The sequence below is a fragment of the Catharus ustulatus genome, chromosome 1 (assembly GCF_009819885.2).
Source record: "Catharus ustulatus isolate bCatUst1 chromosome 1, bCatUst1.pri.v2, whole genome shotgun sequence".
Classification (NCBI taxonomy): domain Eukaryota; kingdom Metazoa; phylum Chordata; class Aves; order Passeriformes; family Turdidae; genus Catharus; species Catharus ustulatus.
In genome coordinates this window covers 163458291-163474574 of record NC_046221.1, presented here as the reverse complement: position 1 = coordinate 163474574, position 16284 = coordinate 163458291, and the positions used below count along the sequence as shown (strand labels likewise).

At 50.0% G+C, this 16284-nt stretch overlaps 6 protein-coding genes across 6 annotated transcripts in view; 3 read left to right on the top strand and 3 right to left on the bottom strand.

Moving 5' to 3' along the window:
* Positions 1–8381, top strand: part of LOC116996264 (feather keratin B-4-like) — a 93901-nt gene extending 85520 nt beyond the window's left edge. Inside the window, exon 3 of the mRNA XM_033059648.1 lies at positions 8013–8381. Within this exon, the coding sequence (XP_032915539.1) occupies positions 8013–8027 (15 nt within the window). The 3' untranslated portion in view covers positions 8028–8381. The remainder of the gene's footprint in view (positions 1–8012) is intronic.
* Positions 1185–1526, bottom strand: LOC116996409 (feather beta keratin-like). The gene has a single exon (XM_033059995.1). The coding sequence runs from the start codon at positions 1524–1526 to the stop codon at positions 1185–1187; it is 342 nt and encodes a 113-aa protein (XP_032915886.1).
* LOC116996344 (feather keratin B-4-like) lies at positions 3588–3938 on the top strand. Its single transcript, XM_033059834.1, has one exon. It carries the CDS (start codon positions 3588–3590, stop codon positions 3936–3938), a length of 351 nt encoding a protein of 116 aa, XP_032915725.1.
* LOC116996402 (feather beta keratin-like) lies at positions 6469–6810 on the bottom strand. The gene has a single exon (XM_033059984.1). The coding sequence runs from the start codon at positions 6808–6810 to the stop codon at positions 6469–6471; it is 342 nt and encodes a 113-aa protein (XP_032915875.1).
* Positions 8382–11828: 3447 nt separating the features above from the next.
* Positions 11829–12189, bottom strand: LOC116996367 (feather beta keratin-like). Its single transcript, XM_033059904.1, has one exon. The coding sequence runs from the start codon at positions 12177–12179 to the stop codon at positions 11829–11831; it is 351 nt and encodes a 116-aa protein (XP_032915795.1). The 5' UTR covers positions 12180–12189.
* A 2205-nt stretch (positions 12190–14394) lies between these two features.
* LOC117001915 (feather beta keratin-like) lies at positions 14395–14778 on the top strand. Its single transcript, XM_033070622.1, has one exon. The coding sequence runs from the start codon at positions 14405–14407 to the stop codon at positions 14738–14740; it is 336 nt and encodes a 111-aa protein (XP_032926513.1). The 5' UTR covers positions 14395–14404; the 3' UTR covers positions 14741–14778.
* Positions 14779–16284: the final 1506 nt, after the last annotated feature.

Sequence of the window (16284 nt, the reverse complement as noted above, 5' to 3'; positions counted from 1 at the left end):
TCTACAAAATATCATCAGACATTCACAAGGCTTATTGGTCAACATGATGTGTCTATCTGTGTTGTTCTTTCATCCTTCCCTTGTTTTGTCTCTGAGAAAGATCCCCAACCTGGGTAAAACCAGATTAGGTTTTTCCATGAGCTTTAATTTTGTCCACAGAAGTTGGGGAGTCTTTTCCCTCTGCTCTTCAGTATCATGTCCAGCTATTGGGGCTGCGTCTGTCTGACTTTGTGGCATGTTTTAATGAGTTGGTCTTTGTACCAGTCTTACTGGATGAGGGGTCAGGGAACAATATCATGTACCTGGACTTCTGCATAGCATTTGCTCCTGTAGCAGAAGGCATCTCCGTATTCAGTCTGGAATGATGTGGAGTTGTGGTTTGATTATGTGGTTGATAAGGAAGGGATGGGACTGTCTAACTCAAAGAGGACAGTCTTAGTCAAGCTGTTGTGGTCACTGGCTCCATGTGTGTGGAGAACAGGGATCACTGGTTACAGGCTGAAGCTCCCATATTATTTCCCATCATTGTCAGGGACGTGGACAGTGGGATTGAGTGGATGTCCAGCAAAGTCAGAGACAAGCGGAGTAGTGCAGTTGGTGGTCTGGAGGGAAGGGATGTCATGCAAAGGGGCTGTAAAAGGTTGGGATAATATCAGTCTCATGAAGTTGAACGTTGCCAAGTGCAAGGACATGCACTTGGTTTGGAGCAATGCCAAACATGATGAGAGATTGGGCAATGAAGGGGTGGAGAGCAGCCCAGAGAAGAAGGACCTGGAATGCTGATGGATGAAGAATTGAACATTCTTGATGAAGGATTTGTGGGATGCACTGGAAGAGCAAAGTGTACCAGTTGGTGGTAAAATGGGGAAATAAGTCCTCAGAGATGACTTAGAGCACTTTTTCAACCACCCCAGTCAACTCTAGAATCCTGACTTAGTGCTGAGTGAGACTGGAAGAATTGTGGGGTCAGAAAGAAGAAAGACTCAACTTAAGTTGTAATTCAGAAAAGCTTTATTGAGGTAGAAGAGTGAAAAGTCATAAGCAGCAAATGCAAGGGAGCCAGACTGAAGGGCAACTGGGGTGACCATCAGCCAAGTTCCTTTGGTTGGATGAGTTTTGCCAGGTCATCAGAGACATCCTGGCCCTGAGCAGGAGCATGGTGTCTGGAGTGGAGCTGAGGATCCTTAGCAGATGTAGCCACCCCTTCTGCCATAGCAGCCCAGGCCTCCCAACCCGTAACCACAGCCCAGCCCATAGCCAAATCCACGACCATAGCCAAAGCCACCAAAGCCACCAGAGATGGGCTGTCCCTGCACACTGAGCTCAGTGCCCACGGCAGCCGAGGAGGTGGATCCGACAGCGGTGTTCTGGGGGAAGGAGGTCATGATGGGTCCTGGCAGGGTGACCAGCACAGGGGAAGGGTTGATGATGACACGAGAGTCCTGGCATTGCAGGGCACAGGGCTTGTTGCAGCTGTTGGCCAGCGGGGTGGGTCCGCAGGGTCGGCAGCTGTCGTAGCAGGCCATGGGTGTGGTGTGGAGGGTCCCTGGAAGAGAAGGGGAGTGAGGCAGGGCAAGGCTGTGGGAGTGTGAGGATGTATGATTCAGGAGGGCTAGATAATGAGGGAGCTGCTGTGGGCTGTAGTGAGGCATGAGGGCTGCTGAGGCTGGGGTTGAGCATGCTGGAAGAGAGCAGTCAGGGGTTCAGGAGCAGGAAGATCAGGGCTTTGGGGCTCACCTTGTTGTCAGCACTGGACGAGAAGGAGTGAGGAGAAGTGTGTGAGAGGGAGAGGTTCTGGGTCGGCTTTTATTCTGGTCCTGGATGAGTGGGACAGCCTTGTCTCATGGCCTTGGGGCATTTGGGAGGCAGAAGTTCTTGCTTTCCCAGCCTGGTGAGTCATGAGGTGGAGAGTGTTTTCCTTCCTGATGTTCTGCAGTGTCACATCTTCCTCTTCTGTTTGTTTCCATTTGACCTTGGTGGCAACCAATAACTGCCAGAATTAGAGACCTGTATGGGTTTTTTTGATGACATCTATCCAGAGATGTAGAGGATTCAACCAAACCTTATGAGAACTGGGGAGTGGTTCATGAGGTCATGCGATATTGGCATGACCTATTTGCATTTCTGCCTCTTGTCTTAAGAAACTGCCAGCTCTTTCAGTTTCCTTTAGTTTTCAGGATATCCCAGCACTGTCAGTGTCATGGTCTCTCTACACTGCTCTTTGCCAAACACGTCCCTGTCCTTGTTCCATTTTTGAGCCTAAAAGTGATGGGGACAGGAGGGTCAACTCCTTCGACCTGCTTGGATTTCTTCTCCTACGTTACACAATGTGTAACTGATGGAGCTTTTTATTCCAAAGACAACATGTCAAACTCATGATGCAGTTAAGCTCCAGCTGGACTATAACGACCTTCCCTTCTTGAATTCTTTGGTAGCCAAGGGAATGGTAAATCCTGTCATGTGCCTGGACTACTGTCAGGGCTTTAGCACAGTCCCACAGAACACCCTTGGTCTCTAAACTACAGAGACCTGGATTTGATGGGTGAACTAATGAATGGATGAGGAACAGCCAGAGAGTGATGGTCAATGGATCTATGCACAAGCAAAGGCTGATGATGAGGACTTCATTACTCTGCCTTGTACTGGTGATATTGAATACCTCGTTATTTTGATGTGAGCAGTGAGATTGAGACCACCCTCAGAATGTTTGCAGGTGCCAGGATCTGAGCCTTGCAGCTGACACAAGAACAAGAAGAGTTCCCAACAGAGGGCACACAGGGAATGTTGAGAACATAAGAACCTAAAGTGCTACCTGGCACCTTCACTGGGGCAATCCCAAATGTGAGAACAGCTTGGCAGAGGAACTCCTTGAGAACAGTTTCACAGAGAAAGACCTGTGGGTTCTGGTGGTCAAAATCTTGACAGGAAAAAGCAATGTGAATTTCCACCCAGAAAACAATCATATCCTGAATTTCATAGAAAAAGGTGTGGCCAGCAGGAATGGCTGAGGGTCAATTGAAGACAGGACAAAACACCCAGATTCCTGTGGCCTTTGTTTCCATCTTCTACATTCCTGAGACAAAACAATATGAAAACACTGGTCTGTGTTGCTCCCATTTAAAAGGTGCCGCCAAGGTCAGAAGGACACAGACTCAAGGGAAGCGTATGCCGTCACAGAAAATCAGGAAGGAAAATATGATCCAAAGAATGACTCAGCAAGCTGGGAAAACCAAGAACTGCTGCCTCCAAAATGCCCCAAGGCCATGGCACAAGGCCGTCCCGCCCCTCCATGACAAGCATAAAAGACAACACAGAGGCTCTCTCCCTCACACACTTCTCCTTACACCTCCTCCACCTGCTCTTGCTGACAACAAGGTAAGTCTGAAACCCCTGACCCTCCTGCTCCTACCCCCCCAGACCCTTCTCTTCCAGCACGCTCATCCCCAACCTCAGCAACCCGCATGCCTCCCCACAGCCCCACAACAGCCTCCACACTCCCTCACCCTCCTGCATCAACACCCCTCACACCCCCACACCCCTGCCCTGCCTCACCCCCCTCTTTTCCAGGGACCCTCCACACCACACCCATGGCCTGCTACGACCTCTGCCGTCCCTGTGGACCCACCCCACTGGCCAACAGCTGCAATGAGCCCTGTGCCCTGCAATGCCAGGACTCTCGTGTCATCATCAACCCTTCCCCTGTGCTGGTCACCCTGCCAGGACCCATCATGACCTCCTTCCCCCAGAACACCGCCGTCGGATCCACCTCCTCGGCTGCCGTGGGCACTGAGCTCAGTGTGCAGGGACAGCCCATCTCTGGTGGCTTTGGTGGCTTTGGTGGCTTTGGCTATGGCCGTGGATTTGGCTACGGGCTGAGCTGTGGTTACGGGCTGGGAGGCCTGGGCTGCTATGGCAGAAGGGGTGGCTACATCTGCTAAGAACCGTCAGCAGCACTCCAGACACCATGCTCCTGCTTTGGGCCAGGAAGTCTCTCATGACTTGGCAAAACTCATCCAACCAAAGGACCTTGGCTGATGGTCACTCCAGCTGCACTTCAGTCTGGCTCCCTTGCATTTGTTGCTTATGGCCTTTACACTCTTCTACCTCAATAAAGCTTTCCTGCATCACATCTTGAGTCTTTTTTCTTTCTGATACCAAAATTCTTCCAGTCTCACTCAGCACTAAGTCAGGATTCCAGAATCCACTGGGGTCAATGAAAAATACCTGCAAGTCATCTTTGAGTACTTATTTCTCTATTTTATTACTAACTGGGACACTTTGCTCTTCCAGTGCATCCCACAAATCCTTCAGATCTTGAATCTCAGATAAGGGATATCCCCTGGATACAGTAAGGCAGGTTGATCCCTGCCTCTGGCACAAGACTCTCTGGGTCTTGTGTTCATTTTTGCTGGACACCAGTAAACTTCTGTACCTCACCATCTACAGATCTGATGAAGCAGGACTATGTCTTCTCTGTCTTTTTGGGGACCAGATTTTAACACAGAAGTCTGGTCTTAGTACAGGAGAGCAGAGGATGAGATTACTCCACTGTCTTGTGCTGCCCATGCTGAGGGGATGAGCCCAGAATAAGGGGGGTTTTCCTGGACAGAGCACATCCAATCCTTCATCCACAACATCCCAAGTCCTCCTCCTTGGGGCTGGTCTCAATTTAGGACAGCCATTGACCTTGACATCGGGGCAATTTTTTCAGGCCCCACCTCTGGTAAATCATAAGGTTGTCACTGTATAGCTAGGAACCGGCAGTGAACACAGTACCCCTCTTGTGTGCAGCAAGAAAGAGCAATTTATTGAAAAGACCATGGCCTTTACATAAAGAAGATAGTGGAAAGTAATGTAGAAAATACTTATTGGTTAAAGAGGGCAACCCCTCATTCAAAACATACTATCTACAAAATATCTCGACACATTCACACGGATCGGTGGTGAACAAGAGGTCTCTATCTGTGTTATTCTTTCATCCTTCCCTTGTTTTGTCTCTGAGGAAGATCCCAGTCTGGGATAGATCCAAACTGGAGCTGAGTTTTGTCTCTGAGAAAGATCCCCAGCCTGGGAAATGCCCGATTTGTTTTTAACACCAGCTTTCAGTATTGTCCACAAATGTTGGGGAGTGTTTTCCCTCAGCTCTTCAGCATCATGTCCAGCTATTGGAGCTGTGTCTGTCTGACCTTGATGATCTTTTACTGAGGTGGTATTGGTATCAGTATTGCTGGATGAGGGGTCAGGGAACAACACCTGTACTTCTGCAATTGTTACTCTAGCAGAACGCATCTCCATATTCATTCTGAAAAGATGTGGAGTTGTGGTTTGATTATGTGGTGGATAAGGAATGGATGGGATGGTCTAACTCAAAGAGGACAGTCTCAGTCAAGCTGTTGTGGTCACTGGCTCCATGTGTGTGGAGAATAGGGATGACTGGTGACAGGCTGAAACTCCGGTATTATTTCCCATCTTTGCCAGGGATATGGACCGTGGGATAGCAGAACGTCCGGCAAAGTCAGAGACAATCGCAGTAGTGCAGTTGGTTGTCTTCAGGGAAGGGATGTCATCCTGAAGGTCTGCAACAGGTTGGGGCAGTGGGGTAATGTCAGTCTCATGAAGCTGAACGTGGTCAAGTGCAAGGTCCTGCACTTGATTTGGAGCAATGCCAAACATGATGAGAGATTCGGCAATGAGGGGGTTGAGAGCAGCCCAGAGGAGAAGGACCTGGAATGTTGGTGGATGAAGAATTGAACATGCCCTGGCCATGAACATGCCATGGCCAATGCAAACACAACATCTGTACATGGCTTGTGTCAGAGGCTGGGATAGACCTGTATTTGTGTATCCCGGCCCGGGATCACGCAAGTGAAGGCTTTTTGGGATGCCATGGAAGAGCAAAGTGTGCCAGTGTGTGCCCGTGAAGTAGAGGACACTTCACAATGCAGCAATGAAAGAGAACTTTATTGAGGCAAAAAGAAAAGGGAAAATCATGAGCAGCAAGTGGAAGAGGTCGGGATGAGGTACAAGTAGGGAGACCATGATGCAAGGTATCTTTGCTCGCAGGTGGTTTGGTCTCAGCATCAAGGACTTCTTGATGAAGGATTTGTGGGATGCACGGGAAGACCAAAGTGTCCCAGTTGGTAGTAAAATGGAGAAATCCTCAAAGAGGACTTGGAGCATTTTTTCACCCACCCCAGTGGACTTGGGAATCCTGGATTAGTGCTGAGTGAGACTGGAAGAATCTTGGGATCAGAAAGAAGAAAGACTCATCAAAAGATATGATGCAGGAAAGCTTTATTGAGGTAGAAGAGTGTAGAGTCATAAGCAGCAAATGAAAGGGAGCCAGGATGAAGTGCAGTTGGGATGACCATCAGTCGGGGGTTCTTTGGTTGGAGGAGTTCTGCCAGGTCATCAGAGAGTTCCTGACCCAGAGTTGGAGCATGGTGTCTGGAGTGGTGCTGAGGGTTCTTAGCAGTTGTAGCCACCCCTTCTGCCATAGCAGCCCAGGCCTCCCAGCCCGTAACCACAGCCCAGCCCATAGCCAAATCCACGGCCATAGCCAAAGCCACCAAATCCACCAGAGATGGGCTGTCCCTGCACACTGAGCTCAGTGCCCACGGCAGCCGAGGAGGTGGATCCGACGGCGGTGTTCTGGGGGAAGGAGGTCATGATGGGTCCTGGCAGGGTGACCAGCACAGGGGAAGGGTTGATGATGACACGAGAGTCCTGGCATTGCAGGGCACAGGGCTCGTTGCAGCTGTTGGCCAGTGGGGTGGGTCCGCAGGGACGGCAGCTGTCGTAGCAGGCCATGGGTGTGATGTGGAGGGTCCCTGGAAGAGAGGGGAGTGAGATTTGGCAAGGTTGTGGGAGTGTGAGGATTTATGATTCAGGAGGGCTAGATAATGAGGGAGCTGCTGTGGGGCTGTAGCGAGGCATGAGGGCTGCTGAGGCTGGGGTTGAGCATGCTGGAAGAGAGCAGTCAGGGGTTCAGGAGCAGGAAGATCAGGGCTTTGGGGCTCACCTTGTTGTCGGCACTGGACAAGAAGGAGCGAGGAGAAGTGTGTGAGAGGGAGAGGTTCTGGGTCGGCTTTTATTCTGGTCCTGGATGAATGGGACAGTCTTGTCTCATGGCCTTGGGGCATTTGGGAGGTAGTAGTTCTTGCTTTCCCAACCTTGTGAGTCATGAGGTGGAGAGTGTTTTCCTTCCTGATGTTCTGCAGTGTCACATCTTCCTCTTCTGTTTGTTTCCATTTGACCTTGGTGGAAACCAATAACTGCCAGAATTAGAGACCAGTGTGGTTTTTTTTGATGACATCTTTCAAGAGACGTAGAGGATTCAGCCAAGCCTTTTGAGAACTGGGGAGTTGTTCATGAGGTCACGTGATATTGACATGATATTTGCATTCCTGCCTCCTGTTTCAAGAAACTGCCAGCTCTTTCAGCTTCGCTTAGTTTTCAGGATATCCCAGTCCTGTCAATGTAATGGTCTCCCTTCAATGGTCTTGGTCAACTTATATCCATGTCCTTGTTCCACTTTGGAGTCCAAACAATGGTGGGACAGGAGGGTCAACTCCCTCACCCTGCATGGATTTCTCCTCCTGCATTACATATTGTCATAACTACTGGAGCTTTTTATTGTAAAGACTACATATCCACCTCATGATGCAGTTAAGATACAGCAGGACTACAAGGGCCTACCCTTCTCAAATGATTGGTAGCCTAGGGACAGCAACTGCTATCATGTGCCTGGACTTTTTTCAGGGCTTCAGCAAAGTCTCACAGGACACCAGGACTCTAAACTGCAGACATGGATCTATAAACTGCAGACATGTGGTTTTGATGAGTGAACTAATGAATGGATGAGGAACAACCAGAGAGTGTAAGTCAATGGCTTTGTGTACACATGGAGACTGATGATGAGGCCTCCAGGCCTCTGCCTTGGAGTGGTGATTCTGAATATTTTATTCTGGATGTGAGCAGTGAGATTGAGACCACCCTCCGTATGTTTGCAGTTGCCAGGAAGCTGAGCAGCGCAGTTGACACAAGAACAATGAGAGATCCCAACAAAAGGGACAAGGGGAATCTTGAGAACTTAAGAACCTCATGAGCTTCAACAACTCCAAGTTCAAGGTCATGCACCTGCACTGGGGCAATCCAAATGTGAGAACAACTTGGGAGAGGAATGCCTTGAGACCAGTTCCACAGTGAAGATTTGCGCATTCTGGTGTTCAAAGATTTTGATAGGAAACAGTAATGTGAATTTTCAGCCCAGAAAAGCAACCATAACCTGGATTACATAGAAAAAGGTGTGGTCAGCAGGAATGGCTGGGGGTCAATTGAAGACAAGAGAAAACACCCAGATTCCTGTGGGCTTTGTTTCCATCTTCTACATTCCTGAGACAAAACAATATGAAAACACTGGCCAGTGCTGCTCCCATTTAAAAGGTGCCACCAAGGTCAGAAGGACACGCACTCAAGGGGAGCGCATGGAGTCACAGAATATTGGGAAAGAAAACAACCCACCCCTTATGACTCACCAGGTTGGGCCAGCCAAGAACTTGAGTTTCCAAAATGCCCCAAGGCCATGTGACAAGGCTGTCCCACCCCTCTATGACCAGCATAAAAGCCGACCCAGAGCCGCTGTTCCTCACACACTTCTCCTCACGCCTTCTCCTCCTGCTCTTGCTGACAACAAGGTGAGTCCCAAAGCCCCTTCCCCTCCTGCTACTGCACCCCTGACCCCTCTCTTCCAGCACACTCATCCCCAGCCTCAGCAGCCCTCACGTCTCCCCACAGCCCCACAACAGCCTCCACACTCCCTCTCCCTCCTGCATCACCACCCCTCACACCTGCACATCCATGTCCTGCCTCACTCCCCTCTCTTCCAGGGACCCTCCACACCACACCCATGGCCTGCTACGACAGCTGCCGACCCTGCGGACCCACCCCGCTGGCCAACAGCTGCAACGAGCCCTGTGCCCTGCAATGCCAGGACTCTCGTGTCATCATCAACCCTTCCCCTGTGCTGGTCACCCTGCCAGGACCCATCATGACCTCCTTCCCCCAGAACACCGCTGTCGGATCCACCTCCTCGGCTGCTGTGGGCACTGAGCTCAGTGTGCAGGGACAGCCCATCTCTGGTGGCTTTGGTGGCTTTGGTGGCCTTGGCTATGGCCGTGGATTTGGTTATGGGCTGGGCTGTGGCTATGGGCTGGGAGGCCTGGGCTGCTATGGCAGAAGGGGTGGCTACAACTGCTAAAGACTCTCAGGACTACTCCTGACACCAACCATCCACTCTCTGTAATACACCCCAGACTTTGAGGACAACTCTCTGGACAAGGTTCTCAAATGGACTCAGCACTTCCAGCTCCTGCTCACAGGGCAGCAAACAACGCAGTAGCCAAAGGGCAGTCCTGCAAACGTCCCTTTTTCCTCCCCCTCTTCTCCTACTCCATGCACTGCATCACCCCTTCAGCTTTGTCCATTCCACTCTGCTGCAAACCTCCTCTCCCAGGCCAGACACCATCAGGCTTCTCTGCTGAGCTGCTCCCACTGTCCTGTAGGAAGGCCTTTATGCTCTGGTCAAACTATCTGCAAGCAAATGACCTTGGCTGATGGTTGCCCTACTTGCAGGTCAGACCAGCTCACATGCCCTGGTTGCTCCTGAGTTTTCGCTGTTCTAACTCAATAAAGTTTTCCTGCATCATAAACACAGAAGACTCCATCTTCTTTCTTCTCCCAGACACATTTGAGACCAAACCAAAATTGTTGAGGCTATTTGGGTTTTTGACGAAATTCTCCAACACCTCTTTCAGAATTTATTTCCTCAATTCCACTACCCACTGGTACACTTTGTTCTTGCTGTGCATCATAGCAAGTTTTGAGTTGCTTGAACACACGCCTGGATACACTAATGCACGTTATCCATGTCTATGACACTAGGACCTCCTGTGTGGTGTGCTCACTCTGGCTGCACACAAGTTCCTCCAGACCCTCTTCATCTTCTAAGGCTCTTTACAGATCTGTTTGAGCAAGTCTGTGTCTTCCATTTTCTGTGTCCTCAGTGTGGAGCACACAAGCCTCATCAGAGTGCAACAGAGGGGCAGAATGTGCTGCCCACTCTTTGGGGATAGCCCCAGGACATGGGGGAGTTTTGCTCAGCTCATTCACGTGGTCAGGACATGTCCATTTCTTCCTCCACCGATACCCCAAATCCTTCTGCTCAGGTAGGGGCCAATCCAACATGCTTTACTGAGATGGATCCAATGCAAATGCAGGACCTTCCTCCCTGCCCTGTTAACCTTCATGGGCTTCACACCAGCCCATCTCCCCAGCCTGTCCAGAACCCTCTGGATGCCATCCCTTCCATCCAGACAATCAAGCACCCCACTCACCTTACTGTTATTCACATTCTTGCTGTGGGGACTCACAGTTGTATTCTCTGTGTCCCTGACAAAGATTGGAAGTGATAATATTTGCAACACAAGTTTCTTTGGGTCTTCATTCATCCCGTTCTCCACACAGGGACATGGAACCATTGAGCACAACTCTTTGAGTGAGACCATCACACCCATTTCCTTCTTGACCAAATGCTCCAACCATCAAGTCCACATCTCTTCAGCTGAGAGACAAGGATGTTTTCTAGCACAGGAACAAATGCATTGCACATATCCTGGTACAGGATATTTGTCCATCTTCCCTCATCCACCCATGCTGGAATCAATACCAATCTACCAAAGCTGTCACCAAGGTCAGATGGATACCGCCTCAAGAATTTCCGAGCTGTGGGAAACAAAATAGTCCCAACCTCACAACTCACCAGGTTGTGCCAGGCAATGGTTTCTGCCTGGAATATGTCCCAATGTCATGGGACAAGGCTGTCCCAAACCTTCAGCCCTCAACCATCCTCAAGGCAACACTCTTGATCTTCCCCAGCAGAGTCTTGTCTTCCTTGTTTGCAGTTACCCAGAGATTAAGAGAGCTCTGCAATATCACCAGAGTAGAGCAGAGGGGCAGAATCTGCTGCAACTGGATTGGAGCAATCCCAGTCATGCAGGACACAGGCTGGGTGATGAGGGGATTGAGAGTATCCCCAAGAGGAAGGATTTGGAGTGTTGCTGGATGGAGAATTGGACGTGCCCCAGGCATGTGCACTCACAGACCAGAAACCCCCCATATCCAGGGCTCATCCCCATAGCATGGGGAGCACGAGAGAGTGAGGGAATCTCACCCTTCACTCTCCTGTACCACAGACCAGAGTCCTGTGTTTAACTATGAGCTCCCAAAGAAAAGAAAAACATGGACTAGCTTCAGTAGAACTGTAGATGGCCCAGGAAGATGATGAGGGACAGAAATAACAGGTACCTAGCCATAGTGCACACATCAACCAGAGAAGCTTGTGCCAGAGGAAGGGATAGATCTTCCTTACTCTATCCAGGTCTGTGATTGAGGAGGTGAAGGATTTGTGGGATGCACTGGAAGTAGTAAACCAGTTCATAGTAGAATGGGGGAAAAAAAAACCTAAAAGAGGTCTTAGATAACTGTGTCAGCCACCCCAGTGGACTCTGGAACCCTGACTTAGTGCTGAGTGAGACTGGAAGAGTCTTGAGATCTGAAAGAAGAAAGACTCATCTTAAGATGTGATGCAGAAAAGCTTTATTGAGGTAGAAGAGTGAAATGCCATAAGCAGCAAATGCAAGGGAGCCAGGCTGAAGTGCAACTGGGGTCACCATCAGCCGAGGTCCTTTGGTTGGAGGAGTTTTGCCAGGTCATCAGAGACTTCCTGGCCCAGAGCAGGAGCATGGTGTCTGGAGTGCTGCTGAGGGTTCTTAGCAGATGTAGCCACCCCTTCTGCCATAGCAGCCCAGGCCTCCCAGCCCATAACCATAGCCCAGCCCGTAGCCAAATCCACGGCCATAGCCAAAGCCACCAAAGCCACCAAATCCACCAGAGATGGGCTGTCCCTGCACACTGAGCTCAGTGCCCACGGCAGCCGAAGAGGTGGATCCAACGGCGGTGCTCTGGGGGAAGGAGGTCATGATGGGTCCAGGCAGGGTGACCAGCACAGGGGAAGGGTTGATGATGACACGAGAGTCCTGGCATTGCAGGGCACAGGGCTCGTTGCAGCTGTTGGCCAGCGGGGTGGGTCCGCAGGGACGGCAGCTGTCGTAGCAGGCCATGGGTGTGGTGTGGAGGGTCCCTGGAAGAGAGGAGTGTGAGGCAGGGCAGGGCTGTGGGGGTGTGAGGGGTGGTGATGTAGGAGGGTGAGGGACTGTGGAGGCTGCTGTGGGACTGTGGGGAGGCGTGCGAGCTGCTGAGGCTGGGGCTGAGCATGCTGGAATAGAAGGGCCAGGGGTAGCAGAAGCAGGAGGGTCAGGGGCTGGAGACTCACCTTGTCAGTAGAAGGAGAAGGAGTGAGGAGAAGTGTGTGAGGGAGAGAGGCTCTGGGTTGGCTTTTATTCTTTTCCTGGAGGGGCGGGACAGTCTTGGCCCATGGCCTTGGGGCATTTTTTAGGCAGCAGTTCTTGCTGTCCCAGCCTGGTGAATCATGAGATGGGGAATGTTTTCCTTCCCACAATTCTGCAATTCCATCTTCAACTCCTGAGTCCACGTCCATCTGACCTTGGTGGCGGCTTTCAATTGTGAGTTGATGTATGGGTGTATTTCATTATTAAATGTGTGTAAGACAGGGCTGAATTAACAACCAGAGCGCTGGAGATTTGCAATGTCATCAGTGAGATAATTTTGTGGCAGTCCTGTGCTGTGGTTTGTGGGTGCTTTGTGAGGACTGGCCTCCTTCTGTGCCGCTGGATGTCCATCAGTCATTGTGTTGCACCCAGGAATGCTGAGGGAGCTGCTGATGTCCTGGAGAGGTCACTCTGTAGCAAGGTTGGAAAGGTCACATTACCGGACAGCCCCTCCTGACTGAGGAAAGGGAGTTCCTCCCTTTTATGTCTTCAATGTTATCAAGAAAGAAGCTCTGGAATATGAGTGACAATTCTGGGCTAAACTTGTTACTGTCTACTTGTATTTTGAAATGTATACGACAATATACTCTGTCGTTAAAAGTTTATTCCTTGACCTCAGTCAGAAATCCAGTAAAGAATAAACAAGGCCAAATCCCATTTTTCCCAGGTTGGTCTGTGACATCAATTCCTTCTTTCTGTGTTCAAGCCACAAGTTTTCATAACCTATAATTTGAAAGTCTTAATGTGTTGTTCCTGTCAGCAAAACCCAATAATTACTAACGGACAGCCAGTGACCTCCTCTTTCTTTCTCTGTCATGGAGCAGTTGTTCCTCTTTAGAATTGTGCAATTTCATGTTCTGCTCCTGAGGCCATCTCCATCTGACCTTGGTGGTAAGTTTTAGTTGCAAGAATTAGAAACCAAGGCGGTGTTGTTGCTTGTGCATGTCATGACATGTAGAAAATTCAACCACAGCTTAGGAGATTTGGGGTGTCATCACTGAGGTCATTCCACGGCATGTTGACAAGGTGTCCTATTTGCATTCTTGCCTCCTGCCTGGAAGAAATTCCAGCTCTTTCAGCTTCTCCTCATCTTAAGGGAACTCCACTGCTAGCAATGTCATGGTCTTCTTGCACTGCTCTTCGTCAACAACATCCATGTCCTTGTTCCACTGTGGAGCCCCAAGAGTGGTGTGGAACAGGACGGTCAACTCCCCCAACCTGCTGATGTTTGTCTCCTAATCCTATCCAGGTAACTGCTGGATATTGGGAAGGTACATGGCCACATCATGATCCATTTATGAAATTTCAGCCCAGAACAATAACCGTATCCCAGACTGCAGAGAAGTAGATTTGGCCAGAAGGAATGGTTGGAGTTTAACTGAAGACATTAGACAATACCCAAGCTCCTGTAGGCTTTGTTTGAATTTTCTACATTCCTGAGATGAAATCGCTACCAATCCACTGGCATTTATTTGTCCCAATAGAATTCCGTGGTCAAGGTCAAATGGACACAGCCTCAAAGGGATGACACAGAATTGCAGAACATCAGGAAAGAAAACCCACCCCTCCTCATGACTCAGTGGGCCAGGCAAGAACTGCCACCTAAAAAATGCCCCAGGGTCAGAGGCAAGGTTATCCTGCCCCACCAGGACCTGCATAAAAGCCATCCCAGTGCTTCTGTCAGACACGATTCTTCAGACATCTCCTCTTGCTCCTGTGCTGAGAAGGTGAGTCTCAATCCCCTGATTCTCCTGTCCTTGTCCGCCTGACCCCTCTCTTCCAGCTCACTCAGTCCCAGCCTCAGCAACCCTCACGCCTCCCCACAGTCCCACAACAGCCTCCACACTCCCTCACCCTCCTGCATCAATAGCCCTCAAACTCCAAAACCGTTGCCCTACCTTCACCCCCTCTCTTCCAGGACCCTCCACATCACACCCATGGCCTGCAACGATCTCTGCCGACCCTGCGGACCCACCCCGCTGGCCAACAGCTGCAACGAGCCCTGTGCCCTGCAATGCCAGACCTCCAGAGTCATTATTGACCCTTCACCAGTGCTGGTCACCCTCCCTGGACCCATCATGACCTCCTTCCCCCAGAACACCGTTGTGGGATCCACCTCCTCAGCTGCTGTTGGCAGTGAACTCAATGCCCAGGGACAGCCCATCTCTGGTGGATTTGGTGGCTTTGGCTATGGCTTTGGCTATGGCCGTGGATTTGGCTATGGGCTGGGAGGCCTGGGCTGCTACGGCAGAAGGGGTGGCTACATCTGCTAAGGGACACCCACATCACTCTTTGACATCAACAGCTCAGGGCTCTGCAACAACTCCTGAAAAACAATCTACGTTGATGGTCCCTGTACTTGCATCTTACATTGGATTCCTTCCACTTTTTTCTCCTACCTCTCCATTCTTTTGCCTCAATAAAGTTTTCCTGCATCAAAGCTTGAGGCACTTCTCTTTTTTTTTAATTCCAGTGGTCTGACATCCTCACTGAGCACATTCCACAACTCAACAGGAACATTGGGGTACATGGAATAGAGCAACAACACTATTCCTCAGAAATATGCAAAAATATCTAATAAGTCTGGCATAGGAAGCACAGGAGGGGACAACTTGCAGAATATGTCACACACACCTTAACTGATACACCAAACCTGGGATACATCAATGCTCACTGGGGTACAGCTCTGGTAAAGTCTTTCCATGCCAGCACTTGACAAACTTCCCAGCAGGTCTCTTGAACCCTTCCAGAAAATCAAGGAACAACATCAACCACTTGGGCAGGAAATCTGGAGTGCAAGTGCTTCAATTGCCCTGCTTGAGAGCAAGCAGAATTTCCAGCACCATGGATAGTTAACATTTGGCTCTCCCCGGGCAGGCTCCACCATCTCTTCTACTCTCTGACCAGCCTTACAATGAAAGATTCTTGCCTTCTTTGCCCATGGAATTCCATCTGTTTTCACTTGGGCCTTTGCCCTCTTGCCCTGCAAGTGTACATTGCTGTGAACAGCCAGGGTCCTTCCCTTCATTCCCTGCCATCAGGGATTTGCACTCACTGATGGCACACCCCCGTCCATCCTTGTCCCCTGTGAGTCTCAGATTTCTCAGCCTGTCCTCTAGGAATGATTCTACAACCCCTTTGGAGTCTTGTTGTCCTGAACTGGTTTGGGTTCACTAAATCTACTTCATTTTCACACTGGGGAGCCCTGAATTGCCTACAACATCTCCCGGGGGATCTCACCAGTGCTGAGAAGACAGCTCGCTTCTCCCTGCTTGGTCATGCACTTTTCTTAACCTGGATACTTGGGATCTCTTTTACCACACAGGAACACCTCCTGTTCCATTTCTTCTCAACCACAACCACAAAACAAAGGCTTCTTCAGAGATGAAAACAACTGTTCCAACTGATACCCAGGCATTCCTTCTTACCTGGGATGACTCTTCCCAACAAACAGCCCTTGGCAGAAACCCATTCTGCCCTTACAGAATCTCATCAGATGTCCAGCACCTGTGAGGTTTTCAGTGTTGGCCCAGTGGATCTGACTCCTGGACTATAGCACTGGGTCTTACTGCCATCTGTACTTTGGTACACTGACTACAAGCCTCCAGGTCCAGCATTTCAGACATTCCTCAGGCCACCATGCTGGGCACTGAGAAAACCCAAACTTGCCTGGTTTGTTTTTGAAGATCATGCAATGGTTGCCTCCAACAACCCAGGGCAACTCCACAATATCTTTCTGACAATCACAAGTGGCCTCATGTTTTGGCACACAGCCCATGTAAAAATCCAAAAGGCCTCAGGTATCAAAACCTTTAAG

Excerpts from the sequence above, each read along its gene's own strand:
- LOC116996367 (XM_033059904.1), bottom strand. The coding sequence starts at position 12,179 with ATGGCCTGCTACGACAGCTGCCGTCCCTGCGGACCCACCCCGCTGGCC.
- LOC116996344 (XM_033059834.1), top strand. The coding sequence starts at position 3,588 with ATGGCCTGCTACGACCTCTGCCGTCCCTGTGGACCCACCCCACTGGCC.
- LOC117001915 (XM_033070622.1), top strand. The coding sequence starts at position 14,405 with ATGGCCTGCAACGATCTCTGCCGACCCTGCGGACCCACCCCGCTGGCC.
- LOC116996409 (XM_033059995.1), bottom strand. The coding sequence starts at position 1,526 with ATGGCCTGCTACGACAGCTGCCGACCCTGCGGACCCACCCCGCTGGCC.
- LOC116996402 (XM_033059984.1), bottom strand. The coding sequence starts at position 6,810 with ATGGCCTGCTACGACAGCTGCCGTCCCTGCGGACCCACCCCACTGGCC.